General features: G+C 38.4%; 2 protein-coding genes across 2 annotated transcripts in view; one reads left to right on the forward strand and one right to left on the reverse strand.

The window, feature by feature from the left end:
* Positions 1-22,357, reverse strand: part of AP2B1 (adaptor related protein complex 2 subunit beta 1) — a 457,689-nt gene extending 435,332 nt beyond the window's left edge. The window contains exons 1-3 of the mRNA XM_053707425.1: positions 22,217-22,357; positions 12,367-12,426; positions 5,692-5,797 (exon numbers count right to left, since the gene is read on the reverse strand). Of these exons, the coding sequence (XP_053563400.1) occupies positions 5,692-5,797; positions 12,367-12,403 (143 nt within the window). The 5' untranslated portion in view covers positions 12,404-12,426; positions 22,217-22,357. The remainder of the gene's footprint in view (positions 1-5,691; positions 5,798-12,366; positions 12,427-22,216) is intronic.
* A 370-nt stretch (positions 22,358-22,727) lies between these two features.
* The window catches only part of PEX12 (peroxisomal biogenesis factor 12), a 33,565-nt gene continuing 31,621 nt past the window's right edge, over positions 22,728-24,671 (forward strand). The window contains exons 1-2 of the mRNA XM_053704844.1: positions 22,728-22,826; positions 23,032-23,126. The gene's annotated coding sequence lies outside the window, so the exon portion shown is untranslated. The remainder of the gene's footprint in view (positions 22,827-23,031; positions 23,127-24,671) is intronic.

The raw sequence follows: 24,671 nt of genomic DNA on the forward strand, positions 1-24,671 counted from the left end.
TATGTATACTTTTCTTTTGAGTGTGCACAATTTTTACTCAGACTTTTGAATCCCTTCTATTGAGGGGTCCACTTTTTTTTTTTTTTTTTTTAACAAGTTGTGAGCATTCCAATTCCTGCTTAAAAGGGACAGACAGATAAAAACTGAAACATGCACAGGTGCATTTAAATTTGAAATAGAAGCATTTTTGCAATATACTTCCAAAAGTTATTCCTGTTTTTCAGGGGCATATGCACATATTGAGCGATATTCAAACACCATGCCTGCTTAGAGAGGTGTGTATTGCTTCTCTTAAGACATAATTTATGTCCTACAAGCCACTGCTCATTCTCTGAAAAAGTGTGTTTGCATACTGGTGCACTGACCCTCACAACATATGTGCACATACTGCAAAAAAAAAAAAAGTAATAAAGGTTCACTAGAAGCATTTTTGCTATTGGAAGTATATTGCAAAAATGCTTCTATTTCAAATTGAACTGTACCCATGCACTTTTTTTTTTTTTTTACCTTTTTAACCATTTGAAGCTCTGAATGCTCAGGACAAGTCTTGTTGAGCAATACAAACATGTGCAGTCCTGTAGATGGGAATAGGAGGTGGTGACAATATTGGAGGAAATAAGTCTTAAGCAGAGCGATGGGGTGAGTACAATATTTGCAGACAAAGGCAGAGCTATAGGAAGGTGTAGTGTTATTTAGAAAAAAAAAAAAAAGAAAAAAAAAAAAAAAAAAAGATAGATGTGTCCTAAAAAGCACCAGCATTACAAACATAGTAAGCTGCATCTTCATAAACTGTCTTAAGTAAATCCTTACTGACAAGGAGCAATTTAAAAAGACTACTTGTTGAATGGCTGAACATAGAACTACGTAGATTTTCTTGCTCAATGGGACATAGAAGAGCATTAATAGAGGGGGCGTGTCCAAACAGCGTACCTGACAGGACGCATTTCCTGCAGGTTCTGAAGGAATCTTCTATAATCCGCTGATTTTAGCACCATCTACAGCAAATTCACCCACATCACTCAAATAATAGTCGCTCAACAAGTGGTAGCTATATTATATTCTTTGATTGCCGTTTCTATGAAATCAGGGCTACAGTTCGGAAGATTTAGGCCTATGGCGGCGGCCTACACATAGGAAACAACCTCGTCTGACTCTCCGGGTTACCAGTGCTGGCAACAGGTCTCTGCATTACTGACCTTTCTGCAAATACTGAACAACACAGCGTTACTAAATTACATCACAATGATCTTTCAATCTCCAGCTTACCAACGAGAAAACCATCTTAAAATGGCGACCGCATGGGAATATGACCTAGTACAAACCCTAGATCAGAGTTTCGCCAAATTAGAGAACTTGCTCAACAAACTATATCAAAGATCATTACCTAAGGACTATATGGAAACCTTCAAACCGCTGATAAAGCATGCGATGGCAGATGACTCAGAACAAGACCTTATAAAGTATATAAAAAATGATGGCGACCGCAAGGGAAATTCCACAGAAGAAAAGCTTTCTTTGTCAGAGATTCTTCCACCTCGGCTGGAGGAAAAGAAATAAACAAAGCTCTGCAAGATGAACAGCGTGATCCCTGCAGTGGGGATCTGGCTACATAAGATCTGAGCCTGACTGTTGTGCCGAAGGGCCCCGGTGCCACTGAAATAAAAATACACACCTCACTGTTGCTGGGTATGAATGCTTCCGTCCCCTTCGATACAGGTGAGTCAGCCATGATAATACCCAACGATCAGAAGGGACTTGGCTGACAAAACCACAAAAGACCTAACTCAAAAATCACTCATCGCGGTTACGCTTGCAGAAACAGAAGCTTGCAAGAGGAGCCATGTTTTGGAGGGCATGCTTCAACTTAATTCTCACAATAATTTCCTCCATTCGGACTTATGCTACAAAATATGCCCATATTTCTGACCCAATACCCGCATGTCGCTATCTAAAAGAATCTGCACACGCTGAACACCAAGTTACCACACGGATCAAACACAAGGGAGCTACATCAGCCAATACCACCATGAGACATAACATTTCAAGGAACTGCCCTCCACAACACTCGTGGGGATATATTTTTAAGTTTATGGGGTTATTGACTATGGGTTTTACGCGATCTAGTTACAACTGGACAAAAATTATAAGTCTACCAACGCCTAGATCCTAAAGTTTCACTCGCTAGATTAAATGTGCATTAGTTAAGCCTGTACAAATGTTATAAGTACCAACGCCTAGAATCTAATGCTCTATTAACTAGATAATTTAAGGGTTAAGGTTTTTTTATTGCACCACATATTAAGCTGCTGTATGGCGACATTAGCCTTTTCATTATTTCATCTGTTATGCCTTACATATTGAATAACTTTCAACGCTATACTATATATGTTGATATCTGCAAACAAAACCTTTGTCGTATTGCATCTCCTGAGGGGTTGTGGGGGGCTCCGGGAGGGTTATTTTAATTAATGATTGTGCTACAGATGTCATGGACAATAACCTACTATAGATTTTATATGCAGATATTGATATGCCTGAGTTACCATTGTGCTACCTAAATTGATCACAGTAAACATCTTTGTATAGATTCCCAGTCCAGGGGTTTGAGGGGGCCCTTGCCTAGGTCAATTCTTATATTGATTACATATGGGATGTTTTTAGCGATACCTTTCCATCATTGCTGAAAGCATATCATTTATAATAAGTGCCTCTCCTCTGGACAACGGCCGGGTCCATGAAGGAGCCAATACATAGATAGCTCAATAAAAGTATTTGTCAACTAAAAATCTCATACATGGTACAATGAGGTAACTAATGGTGACCTGGGGATGTATTAACATGTAGTATATATATTGTTCAGATAGCTTACTTTTTTATCTTGCAATAGTCCAAAACATTTTTGAATCCCTTTGCTTCATTTAAATGCAATTACTACTCCACCGCTGGTGGGGTGTTTTTTTTTTTGTTTTTGTTTTTTAACCCCTAGTTTTGAAATGCTATAATACTATAGGTCCAAGAGTGACCAACACTGTTTAAGGGGGCGAAAAAAGGGGACTGGACATTTTAATGTACATTCCACAATTTAGGATATGCTGTGAATATCTGACATGTCTGTTTCCTACCCTGTAAAAGCATATGTTGTGTTGTCCTCAATAAAAATGAAAATAAAAAAAATAAAAATAAAAAAGAGCATTAATAAAATGCTCTAATTTGTTAAAGCATTTTATTATTGCACTGTTGCACATAATGAGTGTATAACACCCAAAAAGGAGGTTAAACCAGCGTTAATTTTGACGGCAAATTTCTATTTAGTCTTAGTTTTAGTCTTTTCACAAAAATGCCATTTTAGTTTAATCGTATTTTAGTCATTTGAATTGTTTTAGTCTAGTTTTAGTCGACTAAATCTCCAGTAGATTTTAGTCGACTAAAATCTAAGGAGTTTAGTTAAAGTGTAATGCATTATTTAAGCATTTCTCTATCATTTGCAAAACTGATTACATACTCCAGTAGGGCTGCAACTAACTATTATTTTCATAATCGATTAATCGGCCGATGATTTTTTCGATTAATCGAATAATTGTTTCCTATATTGTAAATAGAATCCACATACTGAGTGTTACAAATATAAACTTCAGACTAAAACTTTACATTAACACAACGGTTTGTCCATTTTTTTTAAGCAGCAGAGCACAGTTTTATAATTAAACAAAACCAAAAACTGTTTGAAAAGAGGTAGAACTTCCACCTTGACAAGGGGCCTCTGAATAAAGTAACCCTTGACTTCATTCTAACATAAAAAATATCTTGAATATCTATATGCAATGGTAAATAACCAGCTATAAGGTTAGGGGAAAAATATCTAGCCCGCTCTAAAAATAACAAAATTATACTTATAAAGTTTGAATCTGGTACATATTATCACAATTGATTAAAAATATATAACAATAAAAAACAAATCAAAAGCGATAATGACTATATATCAATAACAGGACAAAGCCTTACACATTTATTTATACAGTACATCAGCAATAGGAAGCAATCCGCTAATAATTGTGCAAACTGATAAAAGTGCACATTAATTCAAATGACTCCCATCAATCTAGGGGCTAGGTATAAATAACAAGCTCAGCACTATATCATGCAAAGCATAGTTCCAAATCATCTAATTTAATATAAACAATCCAAATGATGACTATTATATCTGGGTTACACATAAGCCAGGGGTACAGTTACAGTTGTAATACTGTTCTGAAAAAGTGAAAAGTATACGTCTGTAGATGTCCTTTAGGCTAAGGACATAACCATAAAACATAATACCATGTGCAGGAGCTCAGTGGAGTGAAGCAGTTGGTGTTGTGCACAGACCAACTAATCAATTATGAGATTTGTTGACAACTATTTTCATAATCTATTATTATCGATTATGTTGATTAGTTGTTGCAGCTCTATACTCCAGGAGTAAACATAACACCTGCTATTATTTATGGCATTAATGTATAAACATGCAATACAGACACAGATTTCACCATTGTGATATATAACATCTTTATTAAACTTAAAATTAAATAAAAACAAGTTTCATAAACAAACAGAAGTGCAACTTTAAAATATATATAAAAAAGCTGTATTGCACATATTACCCAATATAAAAACTTTAACAGTTCTCTGTTAATAATTAAAACAAGTATCAAGTAACTCAACACAACAAAAAGTTTCTGCAGCTAGCACAGGCACAGCATAACTTAAACCCATACTTGTGGGTTATTCTTATTTCTATAGGAAGAATCAATTGATTATTCACAGATTCTAAACATTTTCGGCAACTATATTATCACTGCTCTAGAACTTCCAAACTCATTATATACTCCTGGAGTAAAGATTTATTAACCTGCTTTTATTTATGGTATTAAGGTTTGAACATACAATACATATTTAACAGATTTAACTGTTGTGGTATATAACATGTCTTTATTTATCTTAAAATTTAATAAAATTAAGTTTCATAAATTTTACAAAAGAGCAGTCATTAGATATGAATTGATTATAACACCTTGCATAAAATGTTTTTGTCAGCACATTTTGATTTAGTTTTAGTCAGTCATAGACTTTTGACTAAAATGTCATTTTGATATAGTTTTAGTCAGTCTTTTGACTAAAATGCCATTTTAGTTTTAGTCGTATTTTAGTCATCAGAATTTCTTTAGTTTTATACTCATTTTAGTCTAGTTTTAGTCGACAAAATTAACACTGGGTTAAACACATAGTTAATCATCTCCAGAGAAGAAATGGGCTGCAATCTAGTGCTGAACACGGCTAGTAAATTGTTGTTATGCACATAAGCTGCCCGATTTGCTCACCAGCAATCCTTTTCTGGTCTGGAGCTAACCCATTATGGAGCATTTTTCAGGGGTAAAAAGCATAGATCTCTGCAATCAAACTAAAGAGGAAAACATAGTCATATTTTTGGTAGGAAAAGCTGTAGCACCGACCTATAAACTTAAGAAAGTGACCTATTCACATGTAATGCTATGGAAACAACTCATACACTTTAGCCCACCTAAGTTAACATAACACCAATAAAAATCTGAAATAATTGGTTATATAGTGTGTTATCAATAGGATATGGGCTTAAGAGGGTAAGCATATTGGTGTAGAGGTTTTACTGTTTGGAAATCAGAAATTTCCCTGTACCTGACATCTTTTCCCACAGTCATGGCAGCAATAACCTTCTTTACAGCCTCCTTCCTCTTCTCTTTCTTCTCATTATTCAATTCAGCCTTCAGCTCAAAGATCTCCCCTGAAAATAAACCAAATGTGTATTCTTAATAAGGCCCATTGTTTTAAATTATTCAAAGTCAAATATAAACTCTTCTGTGTAGAGATTCAGTGTTTCTCAACACACAAGAACGAGTCTGTAAATGCAACCAATCACAGGCGTCAATATCCAGGCTGCTGGAAACCCCTCATGTAGTTTTTAAAATGTAAAACACCTCTGATTTGTTAAATGTATGTTATTGCCCAAGATTTCAACTAATTGAAAGAAATTAAAAAATACATTTTGTTACTAAATTCCTTTTGAGATTAAAATGCAGAAAATTATTTCACAAAAGACAAATCACAAAACAAGAAGAATAAAGTGCATGTGGCCCACTACAGATAAGACAGCAGATCTCATGCACAAGCATTATGAAAGCCTGGGACAGAATGTAAATTTGATTATAGAATTAAAATGTTTTATTTCAAAGTCCACTCTCTAAGTCATGAAAATGTATTATTGACTTTATCCATGTGGAATGTGTAAAAGTGCTACACAACATACTATTTGATTTGATTTTAACTTGCCATATAGATATTTTTTGTTTGTTTTTTATAAAACAATGACAAAAAAAAAATTCAATAAAAACAGAATTTATGCTTACCTGATAAATTTCTTTCTCTTGTGATGTATCGAGTCCACGGATTCATCCATACTTATGGGATATTCTCCTTCCCTACAGGAAGTGGCAGAGAGAGCACCCACAGCAGAGCTGTCCATATAGCTCCTCCATTAGCTCCACCCCCCAGTCATTCGACCGAAGGCTAGGAAGAAAAAGGAGAAACTATAGGGTGCAGTGGTGACTGAAGTTTTTTAAATAAATTTATACTACCTGTCTTAAATAGACAGGGCGGGCCGTGGACTCGATACATCACAAGAGAAAGAAATTTATCAGGTAAGTATAAATTCTGTTTTCTCTTGTAAGATGTATCGAGTCCACGGATTCATCCATACTTATGGGATACCAATACCAAAGTTTTAGGACACGGATGAAGGGAGGGACAAGACAGGTATCTTAAACGGAAGGCACCACTGCTTGTAGAACTTTTCTCCCAAAAATAGCCTCCGAAGAAGCAAAAGTATAAAATTTGGAAAAAGTATGAAGCGAAGACCAAGTCGTCGCCTTACAAATCTGTTCAACAGAAGCCTCATTTTTAAAAGCCCATGTGGAAGCCACTGCTCTAGTAGAATGAGCAGTAATTCTTTCAGGAGGCTGCTGGCCAGCAGTCTCATAAGCAAAACGGATGAAGCTTTTCAGCCAAAAGGAAAGAGAGGTAGCCGTAGCCTTTTGACCTCTCCGTTTACCAGAATAAACAACAAACAATGAAGATGTTTGACGGAAATCTTTAGTTGCTTGTAAGTAGAACTTTAAAGCACGAACCACATCAAGTTTGTGCAACAGACGTTCCTTCTTTGATGAAGGATTAGGACACAGAGAAGGAACAACAATCTCCTGATTGATATTCCTATTAGAAACAACCTTAGGAAGAAACCCAGGTTTGGTACGCAAAACCACCTTATCTGCATGGAAAACTAGGTAAGGTGAATCACACTGTAAAGCAGACAACTCAGAAACTCTTTGAGCCGAAGAGATAGCTACTAAAAACAAAACTTTCCAAGATAGAAGCTTAATATCTATGCAATGCATAGGTTCAAACGGAACCCCTTGAAGAACATTAAGAACCAAATTTAGGCTCCATGGTGGAGCAACAGGTTTAAATACAGGCTTGATCCTGACCAAGGCCTGACTAAAACACTTGAACATCTGGGACATCTGCCAGACGTTTGTGTAAATGAATAGACAAAGCAGATATTTGTCCTTTTAAGGAACTAACTGATAATCCCTTCTCCAATCCTTCTTGGAGAAAGGACAAAATTCTAGGAATCCTAATCTTACTCCATGAGTAACCCTTGGATTCACACCAACAAAGATATCTGCGCCAAATCTTATTATAGATTTTCCTGGTGACAGGCTTTCTAGCCTGAATCAGGGTATCAATGACCGACTCAGAGAAACCACGCTTTGATAGAATCAGGCGTTCAATCTCCAAGCAGTCAGACGCAGAGAAGTTAGATTTGGATGCTTGAATGGACCTTGGATTAGAAGGTCCTGCCTCATTGGCAGAGTCCACGGTGGAACAGATGACATGTCCACGAGGTCTGCATACCAAGTCCTGAGTGGCCAAGCAGGCGCTATCAGAATCACCGAAGCTCTCTCCTGCTTGATTCTGGCAACCAGACGTGGGAGGAGAGGAAATACATAAGCCAGATTGAAGGACCAGGGCACTGCTAGAGCATCTATCAGTACCGCCTGGGGATCCCGGGACCTGGACCCATAACAAGGAAGTTTGGCGTTCTGTCGGGACGCCATCAGATCCAATTCTGGTGTGCCCCATAGCTGAGTCAGCTGGGCAAATACCTCTGGATGGAGCTCCCACTCCCCCGGATGAAAAGTCTGACGACTTAGGAAATTCGCCTCCCAGTTCTCTACCCCTGGGATATGGATTGCTGAGAGATGGCAAGAGTGATCCTCCGCCCATCGGATTATTTTGGTTACCTCCATCATCGCTAGAGAACTCTGTGTTCCTCCTTGATGATTGATATAGGCTACAGTCGTGATGTTGTCCGACTGAAATCTGATGAATTTGGCCGCAGCTAGCTGAGGCCATGCCTGAAGCGCATTGAATATCGCTCTCAGTTCTAGAATGTTTATCGGGAGGAGAGATTCCTCCCGAGACCATAAGCCCTGTGCTTTCAGGGATTTCCAGACTGCACCCCAGCCTAGCAGGCTGGCATCTGTCGTTACTATGAGCCACTCTGGCCTGCGGAAACACATTCCCTGAGACAGGTGGTCCTGAGACAACCACCAGAGAAGAGAATCTCTGGTCTCTTGGTCCATATGCAGTTGAGGGGATAAATCTGCATAATCCCCATTCCACTGTTTGAGCATGCATAGTTGCAGTGGTCTGAGGTGTAGGCGGGCATAAGGAACTATGTCCATTGCCGCTACCATGAGTCTGATTACCTCCATACACTGAGCCACTGATGGCCAAGGAATGGAATGAAGAGCTCGGCAAGTGATTAAAAGTTTTAATTTTCTGACCTCCGTCAGAAACATTTTCATTTCTACCAAGTCTATCAGAGTCCCTAGGAAGGAAACTCTTGTGAGAGGGACGAGAGAGCTCTTTATGTTCACCTTCCATCCGTGAGATCTCAGAAAAGCCAACAAGATGTCCGTGTGAGACTTGGCTAGCTGGAAAGTCGACGCCTGAATTAAGATGTCGTCTAGATAAGGCGCCACTGCTATACCCCGCGGTCTTAGAACCGCCAAAAGGGACCCTAGCACCTTTGTGAAAATTCTGGGAGCCGTGGCCAACTCGAAAGGAAGGGCCACAAACTGGTAATGCCTGTCCAGAAAGGCATTGATGATGATCTCTGTGAATAGGGATGTGTAGATACGCATCCTTTAAATCCACGGTAGTCATATATTGACCCTCCTGGATCAGAGGAAGAATAGTCCGAATAGTCTCCATCTTGAAAGATGGTACTCTGAGGAATTTGTTTAGAATTTTAAGATCCAAGATCGGTCTGAAAGTTCCCTCTTTTTTGGGAACCACAAACAGGTTGAAGTAAAAACCTAGCCCTTGTTCCGCTCTTGGAACTGGGCGGATCACTCCCATGGTATGTAGGTCTTCTACACAGTGTAAGAACGCCTCTCTCTTTTTCTGGTTTGCAGACAATTGAGAAATGTAAAATCTCCCCCTTGGGGGGGGAGTCTTTGAAGTCCAGAAGATATCCTTGGGACACAATTTCTAAAGCCCAGGAATCGTGAACATCTCTTGCCCAAGCCTGAGCGAAGAGAGTCTGCCCCCTACTAGATCCGGTCCCGGATCGGGGGCTACCCCTTCATGCTGTCTTAGAGGCAGCAGCAGGCTTCTTGGCCTGTTTACCTTTGTTCCAAGCCTGGTTAGGTCTCCAGACTGACTTGGATTGGACAGAATTCCCCTCTTGCTTTGCTGCAGGGGAAGCTGAAGCGGGACCTTTGAAGTTCCGAAAGGAACGAAAATTATTTTGTTTGGTCCTCATCTTTTTTTATCCTGAGGGAGGGCATGGCCTTTCCCTCCAGTGATGTCTGAAATAATTTATTTCAGTGTAGGCCCGAATAGGGTCTTTCCTTTGAAAGGGATGTTCAACCACTTAGATTTTGATGACACATCAGCAGACCAGGACTTAAGCCATAACGCCCTGGGTGCTAAAATGGCAAAACCTGAATTCTTTGCCGCTAATTTAGCCATTTGGAAAGCGGCATCTGTAATGAAAGAATTAGCCAACTTAAGGGCCTTAATTCTATCCATAATATCCTCTAATGGAGTCTCCACCTGGAGAGCCTCTTCTAGAGCCTCAAACCAGAAAGCAGCTGCAGTAGTTACAGGAACAATGCATGCAATAGGTTGGAGAAGAAAACCTTGATGAACAAAAATATTCTTTAGAAGACCCTCTGATTTTTTATCCATAGGATCTTTGAAAGCACAACTGTCTTCGATAGGTATAGTTGTACGCTTAGCAAGAGTAGAAATAGCTCCCTCCACTTTAGGAACAGTCTGCCACGAGTCCTGTATGGTGTCAGATATGGGAAACATTTTCTTAAAAACAGGAGGGGGAGCGAACGGAATGCCTGGTCTATCCCACTCCTTAGTAACAATAGTCCCAATCCTCTTAGGGACTGGAAAAACAACAGTGTAAACAGGAACCTCTAAGTATCTGTCCATTTTACACAATTTCTCTGTGACCACTATAGGGTCACAATCGTCTAGAGTAGCTAATACCTCCTTGAGCAATAAGCGGAGGTGTTCAAGCTTAAATTTAAAGGCCATCATATCAGAATCTGTCTGAGGGAGCGTCTTTCCTGAATCAGAAATCTCTCCCTCAGATAACAAATCCCTTACCCCTACTTCAGAACATTGTGAGGGTATATCGGATACGGCTACTAAAGCGACAGATGGCTCAGCATTTGTTCTTAACCCAGAGCTGTCACGTTTTCCTTGTAAACCAGGCAGTTTAGAGAAAACCTCTGTGAGGGTTTTATTCATAACTATGGCCATGTCTTGTAAAGTAAATGAATTTGACGCATTAGAGGTACTTGGCGTCACTTGTGCGGGCGTTACTGGTTGTGACACTTGGGGAGAGCTAGATGCTAAACCCTTTATTTCCTTCTAACTGAGAATCATATATTGCAATATTTTTAAGTGCTAAAATATGCTCTTTATAATTTATAGACATATTAGTGCAAGTGGGACACATTCTAAGAGGAGGTTCCACAATGGCTTCTAAACACATAGAACAAGGATTTTCCTTGGTGTCAGACATGTTAAACATGCTAGTAATGAAACAAACAAGCTTGGAAAACACTTTAATCAAAGAAAATAACACTTTAAACAAAAACGGTACTGTGCCTTTAAGAGAAAAAAAGCTGCACAAACTCTGCAAAATAGTGTAAAAAAGCAGTAAACAAAACGAAATGTTTACAATAGCATCATAAAGCCTTAGTAACTTTACACCACTATGCAAATAAACAATTAACCCCTTAATGTAAAAACCGGATTAAAAAAAACTTAAAAACCGGTAAAATAACGTCCAGCACCTTGCCACAGCTCTGCTGTGGCACCTACCTGCCCCTTAGGAACGATATGTGGGGAAAAAAACCTCTTTACAGCCCTCAAATACAGCAGGAATCTCTGGAGAAGTAGCTGGATGCTTCTGTGCAACTGAAAATAGGCCCCTCCCACCTCACTTGATGTTATGGGGCATAAAAGAAACACCACAGAGTGTTTCTTAAACTAGCCATGTGGGTTAATAACCCTTAAACAAGCCACAAAGACCCCTTAAAGTCCCTCAAAAAACGTTTTATTTGTAATTAAACCAAAACGTTTTTTCCTATCAGTGTCACCAGTAACTATGAGCCCTTTATGCAAGCTTGGATTCCTCTATTACTGAATACAGCTTACCTTTCCCTCATGGGGATATTGCCAGCCTTTTCTAGAAATAACAGTCTGTCTAGAAAAAAATAGACTGAACATACCTTAATGCAGTTTAGCCTGCAAACTGTTCCCCCAACTGAAGTTTTCCTGTACTCTTCAGCCCTTGTGAGAACAGCAGTGGATCTTAGTTACAAAATGCTAAGATCATCATCCACCTTGCAGAAATCTTCATCCCTTTTCTGCCAGAGAGTAAATAGTACCACCGGTACCATTTAAAATAACAAACTTTTGCTTGAGAAAATAAAAACTAACATTTTTGTCACCACACTCCCTTTGCCCTTCCTAGCAGTTAAGCAGGCAGAGAGAATGACTGGGGGGTGGAGCTATATGGACAGCTCTACTGTGGGTGCTCTCTCTGCCACTTCCTGTAGGGAAGGAGAATATCCCATAAGTATGGTTAAACCCGTGGACTCGATACATCTTACAAGAGAAATATAGGTTCAGAAAATAAAACGCTAAAAGAAAGTATCATTTGTCAGCATCTTAAGCATTGCCTGTTAGTGAAGTGAGTACCTTTTTTGTTAGTAGTGAAATACTTGGAGTCTGTCATGGTTCCTTCTTTTCTTCAAACGCCTGTAACAACGAAGAAACCATCAATAAGCACTAAAGGCAAAATGTTCTGAAAGCAGCCAGAAGCTTTAGGACACAATAAGAAGGACCCTGCCCTGCAGATGCACAATACAGATTAGATTTATTTAGTGGGGAGAACCTGCTTGACTAAATTTTCAGGATTGAAAGAGGGACAGTGCAGCCATTTCTAATAAAGGGAGGGTAAAGTCCCATTTGATATAATCACACTATAGATCTACATATCAGCATTGTACTGCAAACACTATGCATACATTTAACATTGTGATTTCATTAACAAAATGTGCAGTGTTTGTTACTTCACAGCAGTTCACAGATATCTCCTTTACAAAGCCTAGTATGTTTTATTACATCGCCTTTGCTGTGGCCAACTAGGGACAGATATAAATTAACCACTCTTAACGATCATTATATAGCAAAGAAATCAAACTGCATTACTTAATGGGACACTAAGAAGAAGTTTTATCATCTAGATGAGTATCATTAAAACACTGTCACATTTTTATTGTCTGAATAAATATAATGCAAAATGTTGTTTAAATGTAAGCTACAATACCAATTACCTTATAGTTACTTCCTATTAATTATAAATGAGCATTAGCAGAAAGTACCTATCACCCAATAAACAATTGTAGGAAGCAAACAACTAATACAGTTGTATTAGTTTTCACTTTAACTTTAAACAGCGTTTACACATTTTTTTTCCCTTCATACAAAATAATACAAGTTCAAGTATGGATACTGCTCATGAACGTGACAGAAAGTTTATGGGTAAAGTGTCCCTTTAAAGGGACAGAAAAGTAAAAAATGTAACTTGTGTATTGAATAGGGAATACAATTTTAAACAGCTATCCAATTTACTTTTAATTTAGCTTAGTTCTTATGGCATCCTTTGTTAAAGAGTAATCCAAGGTGAGTTCAGGAACATGCACATGTCTAGCAATCTAGCAGCAGTGTTTGCAGCAATGCTTATAGCAATGTTATGCATAGTTGCAAACACTGCTGCCATAGAATGCTAAAAGACACGTGCAAGCTCCTAAACTCATTTCAGCCTACCTACGTTTACTCTTCAACAAAAAATACCAAGAGAACAAACCAAATTTGATCATGAAAGTAAATTGGAAAGTTGCTTAAAATTTGCATCGTCTGAATGATGAATATTTCATTTTGACTTTACTGCTCCTTTAAGTATGCATGTCAGCCACTCTGGACATAATCAACAATTCTTACATATAAACTGCAGAGGGGGGATATGAATGTATATACACGATTATGTTCATGGTTGTATGGATGAATTCATTTAAGTTTAATGGTGCATTAATATGGTGTCTCCTTCAGCAAAAAAAATTGGAATTTTAGTTATATATGCTCATTTAATGTCTGCATAGTTCTCCAGTGAGTTTGCTTGACGATGTGTAAGCACATTTCTGAAACCTCATTCACGTGGGCTAAGAAGAAAAAACAAACTATATACATGAAGTAACACTGTAGATTACCACCAAAGTTTCCTCTGGGATTGGAAATCAATATTAAAAGTTGGAAGCGCTTCAAAAACAGGGGCATTTATAAGGCTGTGCCCTTGAAATTGACACATAAGAGGTATGTAAAGCAAATGATCTCCCTGTGTCCTGGCATCTTTACTTTATCTGTAGCTTATATTCACTTATCTCAATAGTGAGGGAAACATATTCCAAATCTGTCATTTTACAGAGCTGATTTAAAAAAGCCTAGATCTCGATTAGAGAAACAGCTACAAACAACCACATTATTATGCTGTACTGGCACCATCTTCTTCCATTTCTTTTTCACCTACTTGTGCCCATATGTTTCCATTGTCTTCCTAAATTCTTCTGTCTATAAATATATTCCCTTCTAGATTTTGTTGGAGACTTTCAATATATAAATTGTATTTCCCTGTTTCCCTTACTAGAAAGTGTTTTACCATCTTTAGTCCAACACACACGTAAACTAAAAATATTAGTATCTTTGCCCTTGTCTCCCAACACCCAGACATGTAGTGCTCAGATATGGAGAAGAAATAAGGCATCTGCATTCAACATCTGTGCAGCAAAACATTTCCAGGCTGCAAAGCATATACCAAGATTACTGACTTACCCCAGTTAGAACACCCCCTGTAGCACACAAAACTGTGCTTGTGGTGCCTTAAAAACTGGGACTGGCACCTTGAAATGTAAGCCCTGATGTTACACCACTAATCCTGCCACAATAATTCCCTCATGTTTATTACCAAACACCCACTTTCTGTCCCAGGAAGGGATGGAAATCAGAAATGTATTTTAAAACAATGAGACACATTTTTAGATTTACAAATTAGTAGTGTTAGAACCTAAAGGAATTAACAAAAAACTGACTGTCACTTTTTTAATGTTTTGGCGATTCATTTTATAGCATGGTGTTATGTACTGGTCTTAAATCGCCATAATAGTTGAAAAATTATTTTAAAACTAATGACCCTACACTACTGTGTGTTTAACCCCCGTCCCCCCGAAAAGGAGTTAAATGCACTGTAGAAGTTTTGCTCAGGACCAGCGGAGACAAAGTTGGTCCCAAACGGAACACACCCCTGATCCAACCAGCAATGCTAGTCACACAGCTCAGCAGAACACTGAGTCCTCTACAGTGGGGGTTAAACACACAATATTGTAGGGTCGATAGTCTTAAAATTACATGCTTTACAGAGAGCAGATCATTTTTCAACTATTATGGCCCTGTAAGGTGTAGAATTTATTTGATTACCAGGACAGTCTAGGTAAAATTAAACTTTCATGATTCAGTTAAGGCATGCAATTGATAACAATAGGAAATAGAAAAATAGCCAACATTGTGCTCACTCCCGTGGAGTTATTTATGAGTCAGCACAGATTGGCTAAAATGCAAGTCTGCAGAGGCTTAGATACAAGGTAATCACAGAGATAAAAAGTATATTAATCAAACCGTGTTGGTTATGCAAAACTGGGGATGGGTAATAAAAATATTATCTACCCTTTTAAATAAAAATTCTGGAATAGATGTCCCTTTAATTAATGAATGTTATGTAATGTAGCAACCACTAGGGAAAAATTTAACAGAAAAAAAAACATTTTTTTTTTAAATGTATAAAATAGGTAACAATGGTGACAGGTGTGGCTTCTCTGGTCAAATCTGAATTAATTTAGATTATAATCATTTTTGCAGCATACTGGTATTAGCGTTAAGTAAAATGTCTTACCATTTCAGTGGCAAATGCACATTAGCTGTGCAGCTTAATAGAAAAGCGAAGCGTAAGAGATACAAATATTTCAGGAATGTTTTCCCTTCTTTCAAAATGGACCAGATCAGTTAGCAGAGGAGGTTATGTGACTGTATCATTCGGGGAATCTCCCTTACAGCTGTACTGTGAGTCAAAGTTGTGCAAATCACACTAGCTCTGGGAGGATCTATCATATAATGTATTGGTGAAAGGGATCCAGTGAGATTAAAGGGCCATAATACCCAAATGTTTAAACACTTGAAAGTGATGCAGCATAGCTGTAAAAAGCTGACTAGAAAATATCTCCTGAACATCTCTATGTAAAAAAGAAAGATATTTTACCTCAAAAGTTCCTCAGTAGCCACCTCCCATTGTAAAGGATTTCTAAGCAGCATTTTAGTGTGTCTGTCCTGGGACATCTGAAGGGATGAGCATCGTGCACTCTCATCTTATTTCACCAATCAGGTAAAGGAAGTTTACAATGAAATCTCATGAGAGTCAAGTCAAACCTCATGAGATCACAGTAAAAGTTCATGACCTCAGCACTGTTGATGCTGATTGGCTGCTGTTCATTTCTTCATTTTTTTTAATTTTTTTACCTGCAGCTGGGAGCAGTTGAGTATAACTTTTTACACAGAACTTACTCTGCTGAGCTGAGGAGATTGTGAGGTAAAATATCTTCCTTTTTTACATAGAGATGCTCAGGTGATATTTTCCTGTCAGCTTTTTACAGTTATACTGCATCAGTTTCAAGTGATTTAGCATATGAGTATTATGTCCCTTTAATTGAAAGCACAGCCACTGATATTTGATTTTAGTCAGTGTTATCTGTGTACAGAATGTCCTAAATATAAACAATAATTAAATGTTCTACTCGTGAGGGAAAGATTTTGGATCACTGCTACTGTGTAATTAAAAATGCAAATCAGGCTGTTTCTCGTGCTCCTCTTGGCAGTTCTGATCACACGTATTCCTCTTGTCCCTATGTAGAAGCAAAAGTTAATAATATTAGGATAATATTGAGAAATTAAAGGATTGCTTTGTATCCACCAATTGGAGTATTTTTGGCAATAGCAATGACGATTCCGTCATCCTCCAATCACGGCTTCCCCCCTGGGGGAAGCATTGCCTAAAGCAATGCCGTGATTGGAGGAAGGCTGGAATCGTCATTTCTGACGTAGGAAGAGGCTTGCAACGGGCTGGCGAAGCGCTGGAGAGGCTTTCAAGACGAAGAGGTAAGTATTTCTACAAATATGGTGCAATGTAAAGTTTCATCAATGAAAGTGCCCCTGTTTTTAAATAGTATTTTTAAAAAACGGGCACTACTTGATGAAACTTTACATTCACTCTAAGTAAAGGAAAAATATACTGAGGACTGTTCAAAAGGGATAGTAAACCCCAAAATTGTCTTTTAAGATTCAGATATAACATACAATTTTAAACAACTTTCCAATTTAATTCTATTATCAAATTTTCTTCATTCTCTTGTTATCCATTGCTGAAGGGACAACATTGCACTACTGACAGGAAGCTGAAAATATCTATTTAACCAATCACAAGAGATAAATATGTGCAGGCACCAATAAGCAGCAACTCCAAATAGTGTATGATATGTGTGTATTCACTTTTTAACAAGGGATACTAAGAGAATGAAGCACATTTGGAAATAGAAGTGAATTTAAAAGTGTCAACCCCTTAAGGACAAGGCCATTTTTCAATTTCTTTCCCTTAAGGACCAGGGCTATTTTTACATTTCTGCGGTGTTTGTGTTTAGCTGTAATTTTCCTCTTACTCATTTACTGTACCCACACATATTATATACCGTTTTTCTCGCCATTAAATGGACTTTCTAAAGATACCATTATTTTCATCATATCTTATAATTTACTATAAAAAGAAATTATAAAATATGAGGAAAAAATGGAAAAAAAAAAACACACTTTTTCTAACTTTGACCCCCAAAATCTGTTACCTGAGTTTAGAAATACCCAATATTTACATGTTCTTTGCTTTTTTTGCAAGTTATAGGGCAATAAGTACAAGTAGCACTTTGCTATTTCCAAACCACTTTTTTTTTTCAAAATTAGCGCTAGTTACATTGGGACACTGATATCTTTCAGGAATCCCTGAATATCCCTTGACATGCATATATTTTTTTTTAGAAGACATCCCAAAGTAGTGATCTAGGCCCATTTTGGTATATTTCATGCCCCCATTTCACCGCCAAATGAGATCAAATAAAGAAAAAATTCACTTTTTCCTAATTTTTTTCACAAACTTTAGGTTTCTCACTGAAATTATTTGCAAACAACTTGTGCAATGATGGCATAAATGGTCGCTTCTCTGGTATCCCCTTTGTTCATAAATAGACACATATGGCTTTGGCGTTGCTTTTTGATAATTAGAAGGTCGCTAAATGCCACTGCGCACCACACATGTATTATGCCCAGCAGTGAAGGGGTTAATTAGGGAGCATGTAGGGAGCTTCTAGGGTTAATTTTAGCTTTAGTGTAGTAGACAACCCCAAGTATTGATCTAGGCCCATCTTGGTATATTTAATGCCACCATTTTACCGCCAAATGCGATCAAATAAAAAAAAAAAAAAAAAAAATCACAATTTTAGGTTTCTCACTGAAATTATTTACAAACAACTTGTGCAATTATGGCATAAATGGTTGTAAATGCTTCTCTGGGATCCCCTTTGATCAGAAATAGCAGACATTTATGGCTTTTGTGTTGCTTTTTGGTAATTAGAAGGCCACTAAATGCTGCTGTGCATCACACGTATATTATGCCCAGCAGTGCAGGGGTTAATTAGATAGCTTGTAGGGAGCTTGCAGGGTTAATTTTAGGTTTAGTGTAGAGATCAGCCTCCCACCTGAGACATCAGACCCCCTGATCCCTCCCAAACATCTCTCTTCCCTCTCCCACCACACAATTGTCCTCGCCATCTTAAGTGCTGGCAGAAAGTCTGCCAGTACTAAAATAAAAGGCTTTTTTTTTTTTTTTAAATATCTGTTTAGCTGTGATGGACCCCCCCCCCAAACAGCTCTATAACCCTTGCCCACAACCTATTTGCTGCCATCTTGGGTACTGGCAGCTGTCTGCCATTACCCAATTTGCCTCCCAAAAATGTTTTTTTAAGATTTTTTTTATATAATTACATTTTTTCTGTAGTGTAGCTGCCCCCCTCAATACCCTCCTCCCTCTCCCAGATCCTTTTGACAGTTATTTCCCCTCCTCCCTCTCTCCCATTCATTAATTCATTGGTGGCAGTGGCTGTTGCACGCGCGCTCCCTGCAGGCCCCCGCCCGCCTCTCTGCAGCTGCTCCCACCCACAAACGATCGGGCCCATCGCTACCGGTGCAGAGAGGGCCACAGAGTGGCTCTCTCTTCATCGGTTTTGGAAAAAAAGGTATTGCAGTGATGCCTCAATATCGAGGCATCACAGCAATACCTTGAAAGCGGCTGGAAGCGAGAAACCCTGATGTCGTACAGGGTACGTCGCTGGTCTTTAAAGACCAGGTTGTGTGCGACGTACCCTGTACGACATGCGTCGTTAAAGGGTTAAAATGACATGCTCTATCTGAATCATGCAAGTTTAATTTTGACTTTCCTATCCCTTTAACCATAGATTTGTTTAAATGCATTTATTATATGTATTCTGTATTATTTGCATTTAAACTAATGGCACATTTATCACTGATCATTTTTCTGTATATGGCATTGTAAAAGCTTTGTATACTAAATAAGATACACAGGGCCTTGTTATCATAGTTTCCAACAGTCCCTGATTTCCAGGGATAGTCCCTGGATTTTGTTGTATGTCCCTGGATTATTATTTTTTGTCCCTTGAAATGTCCCCTCCAGGAGATTTGGAGGGATGCAGCTGAGCTGGGGCATGTGTGACACAAGTTAATGGGGAGGAGCTGCCAGAGCAGGTCTAGGCAGTGACTGCTTGCTGCACCTATTTGAGTGATCAATGTTTAAACTGCCACAAATCAAAAGAAAAAAACATTTACAAACAGCTCCTCCACTCTAGGCAAGGAGCTGTGCTGATTTATTGTAAACGGGGGGGGTATACTTGGCTACTACTGTAGATAATTTATTGTTTGCATCTTTGCATTATTTAGACTGACAGTAATCTTCATATTTTAGCAATCTGTATTGTCTGTAGTTGACTGATTTTAGCATGAGTTTTAAACATAAACAACATCCTACACACAGTGCAAACATGAAAATTGCTGTCAGACTAGATAATACAAAAATCCATTTGCCCCCAACAGTTCACCCAATCCGGTGCTGTGCATAATCAATCAGCTGCATTGAAGCTTTATCTCTACTTAAAATTATATATACTTTTTTTTGTATTGCTGTGTTATTAATACTCTACTGGCTAGACAGCCATATAAATTGCTACCTCGTGTGCCCAACATTTGGTGTATATTACTACTGGAATATAGTTATTATTATTGAATGGGTTCACATATTATTTGTCTGCCTAATTTTGATGTGTTGTAACAATAACCATATGCCCAAAATGTGTTCCAGAGACTGGTATTGTCAATAGTATAGAGTAGGTGTAAGAGCTTAATGCTGTAATCTGTATAATAAGCAATGTATAAGTCTAAAATGATACTATTACTATCAAATCAGTGTTTTGATCGCAGAACTGAGTGGGCAGAGCAGTCAAACAGTAGGTTATCAATACTCCAGTAACCTGCTTGCTTGCTTGCTCTGCTGCATAGTGTCCCTGGATATTTTTATGAAGTGTTGGCAACTATACATTATGAGTTTAACTTCCCATTGAAAGGACATTAAACACTAAAAAATGCTAGACAAAATTATGTATACAAAGATCAGTCTGATATTAATACAGGTACAGATGTATTTTTTTTTTTTTAATAATATTAGTTGCTTAAATATTGAAAAGATAGGTATAACATTTTAGTGACAAAGCAATGGTTGCCTAATCTATTCTGCTAAGGCTAATTAAGGACTACTAAAAATGAGTTACTAATGTGTGCAAACATTGGAAGTGTGGAATATAGCAGTGTTGTCTGGGAGTCTGCACTTCACCCAATATTTTTAGAATTAAAATACAAGCAATAATGTATCTTACAAACATTTTATACTACTAATAAGTATTTAACCTAATCAGAGCTACAAACTGATGTAAACTTTCACACTCCCAAGCATTCAAAGAGAAATCATCAGGTGAATGGCTTCTACTTGAGATGCAGAATCTGAACCACTATGAGAACAAGAAAAAAAGGCGGTTTCTGTCTACAGTAACACCACCTAGAATAAGGGATACAGTGAACCACCTATGCTTCTAGTCTGTGGTCTGCTGTGGGCATATACATGTAGGGTTGCCAGGTGTCCACTATTTAACTGGACAGTCAAGTATTTTAGCAGGCTGCCCAGTAAAATCTCCACAAAAACACTGGACACTTAAATGTCTATTTTTTTTTTTTAAAAAAATGTTAAAGTGTTTGCTAAATGTAAAAGGTCTCCTATGCCTCAACACATTAAAAATAGAGGAAAGAAAGATGTTGGGGTCAGTCAGGGGAATCAAGTCGCTTCTGTTTATACGTGTCACTGGTAGCCAAATATGTAAAACTAGTCCTAAAGCCCGTTCACACGGGCCGTGTTATTTTTTTTTTATTATTATTATTTTTTTTTTCTCTCTCTCTCTCTCTCCTGTGCGCCTTCACTTGCCGGTCCTCGCGCTGCTTTCTTTCACTGATCAGCTGTGCCGGGTCCTCGCGCTGCTGCCGGGTGGGTGCGCGTGCGATCAGCTGCAAGAGTTTGTCTGAACTGCGCATGACGGCTTCAGACAAACTCTTGTCTTTTATAATATAGGATTATTGATGTGCATGTTACTGGCAGCCAAGTTGTAAAATGACAGTTCAGTTGATAAAAATATATGTTGTGGGATCAACACCAGGAGCTAAGGAAGAACTTTTTGGGGGGATTGTGTGACCCCATCTACCATTGTTACGTCACCAGCACAGTGCCCAGTGTTTATGTAAAGGACACCTGGAAACCTTAAATACATGGCATAAGGGTTCACGAAGTAACGCCGTGATTTGGGAATGGATCTGACATAAGAGGGGCAGGAGGTCCTGCATCAAGTCTGATGTCTGAATTTGAATATACATGGGAGCAGCAGACAATAAATCTGATCTAATGTCTGCTTTGGATATGTGCATGTCACCAGGGGATCCCCAAAACATGCAAATGTGACAGACCCTTTACCCGTCATTATATTGATCCCAAATTGCTAGCTTGTAAATACTAGAATATAAAAAATAAAAGTATGTATACAGTTTTATTTTGCACCATCGTTCAAAGAATGCAAAACTGCATAACCACAGCATAAAAATAAGGATGTATCTAAATCGTGCACTAGCAGCTCATACATATAGAAGCCAATTCACACGGGCGGCTCCCTCCCTCACACGTTATGTTGGCCAGCAAGGGACATCCTACTTATTTCTTATTTCGCCCTATGTCACTCACCCGCTGAGTACAACTGCAGGTAGCTGTGGGCTATATCAGCAGATACCGTTTAGCTTCAGAAGTGGGAAAATGAAGCTGCACAGATCTCGGCTCCGGAACCTCCTGTCTGCGTTGCACACACCGGAAGTACGAAAAAATCGTGTCAACCTATGCGTTCCAAAGGGCGGAAGCAGCTTTTAAACTATAGTTTAATATAACAGTTAAACGAATGGCGGAATATTACAGATACATTTAAAAGAAAACGCATATGTTTGTTCATGGTATATACAATTCCTAATATTTTAGATATTTTAATTGCACGTTCGGTATAAACATAAAAACCACAGTTCAGATATAGATCTAGCTGATAAACATAACATTTATGAGCATAAGCTTGGTTTATGTAACGTGTTACAGCTGGGTCATGAACAGCAGAATTGTTTAGCGGTTTGCGTTCCACACGTTCTCTGCTACATCTGTCGTGCGTTCCATGTGTCGGAAATCATCTTGACACATTGCGTTTCATAGACAGGAAGTGCGAGCTGAGCTCGAAATGGTGCAAATGAGCTATGAAGGCGCAGATTACTAGTGAGCGGGCTAGTGAGGGAGCTGCGGACAAAACAGCAGAACGGTATTTGCTGTAATTTGTTACATTGTTGTATTTATTGCGGCGCACTGCAATGTTAAATCCAACATCTGTTCTTGACAGATGCATGCATGTGTGGTCCTGTGACCTTTTACCTCTGGATTGTGTATCGCTTTTCACTTTGGCAACAAACGGGTTAAGTCCACCTGAGTTTAACATTCGCTAACATACTGTATTTTATTTATCATAGCTCATAAGTAAAGCTGCGGAACTGACAGAGTGCAGGCGAGTAAAGAATAAGAATGTACTTCACCTGGAGCACACTGGCGGATGTTGTACACCTTTGTGAGTATCGCTGCCGTCTTTTGTGAATTCTAAAATATCACAGATCATCTGGAATTGCTGCTAATTTAGAAAAGTTGCCAAGTAGAATATTTCTCTACCTACTTTCTCCTTCACTCTCCAGATACCTGCACGTTTGTTGTTTTATCTTTCTGTCTCTCTATCTTTTTAAAAACGCCACATATTGTCAAGATCAAGAACATTAATGCACACTTGCTTATCTTTTCTCTCTCTATACATAGGCTTACCATAATTTTTAGAGGTGAAACTGGGACCACCTGGTGCGGTGCCAGTGGGGGTGTGGTCAGGAGCGTGGTCAAGGGGGCGTGGCAATTACCGGTCCTTTTAAAGTAGTAGCTTTTATGTGTGTAATGTTTCGTGGATACTCTACCCTTCCTCAGTCAAACTAGTGAATCACACAGTTTAAATAGACCATAACACCACCCCCTAGTGAAAAAGGCATCATTACGTTGTCATGGCAAATAAATCACTAATCTAAATCTCAGATTCTAAATAATGCCAAACATAAAGCATAATTATCACTTTCATAATTATCAATTTCACAAATTAATATCTGCAGTGTAATATGTGTTTTATGTGTCTAATTAAGGAACAGAGCCAAATACTGATAAGGCATAAATACAACAATGAATGAAAGTAAAAAAGAAACACGTACCCGCTAAAGCTGTTTAAGAAGCTACTCTATACCATAATGCAGGAAGATTATAGCCAAAATTCTATCCTGCATGAAGTAAAGCAAGATCCAGGCCAAAAATCCTGCCTGTCTGTACTTCCTAGTCATACCCATATGATTCCCCTAAAGGTGTATTACCGGCAATGTCACCAGAGGTCGGCGGGGGGTGTTAAATTCTTAGAAAAATAAACCAAGTAGTACTACAAAATTAAAAAAAACCCTATGCTGCTCACTCAGCCTGTATTACTAAATGTAAACTTTGAAGGACACTAACGTTAAGCTAAGCAGGGCTGTATGTAACAAAGTACCAGCATCTAACTATGCTGAAGAGCCACAGTCCAGTCATTTTGAATAATGTGTCTGGGTTTCAGGTGGTCTGAAACCCGGACACATGATTTGAAACCTGGAGGTGGCAACCCTACTGGGACAGAATGAACAACTGGGTGGGACACTGGGACAGCGCCTCCAAACCGGGACAATCCCAGTAAAAGTGGGACATCTGGTAAGCCTATCTATACACAAAGGTCAGTACTTAGGTACAGAAATGTTGATTATTGTTGGTGGTTTCACTGAGCAAACCAAGCTATTTCAATTCCAAGAGTACACCTAAAGGATCAGTTTTCAACACATTTAGTAACACGTTAAAGGAACATTAGACTTCTGCGTACAACTACACTAGCAGGGTTACTACTTACCATGCTAATATTTTTCCTACCTGAACCTGCAGCTCTTTTTAAAGTAATTATCTTATTTTAACCCACTACAGAAGCTGTTCTCATATTTTAACCTAGTTTGTGAAACGTTGCATCTTCACATTGGACGCCTACATCTTGGAGTTTAAGGGCTCTATTTAA

Source organism: Bombina bombina, chromosome 3 (genome assembly GCF_027579735.1).
Source record: "Bombina bombina isolate aBomBom1 chromosome 3, aBomBom1.pri, whole genome shotgun sequence".
Lineage (NCBI taxonomy): Eukaryota > Metazoa > Chordata > Amphibia > Anura > Bombinatoridae > Bombina > Bombina bombina.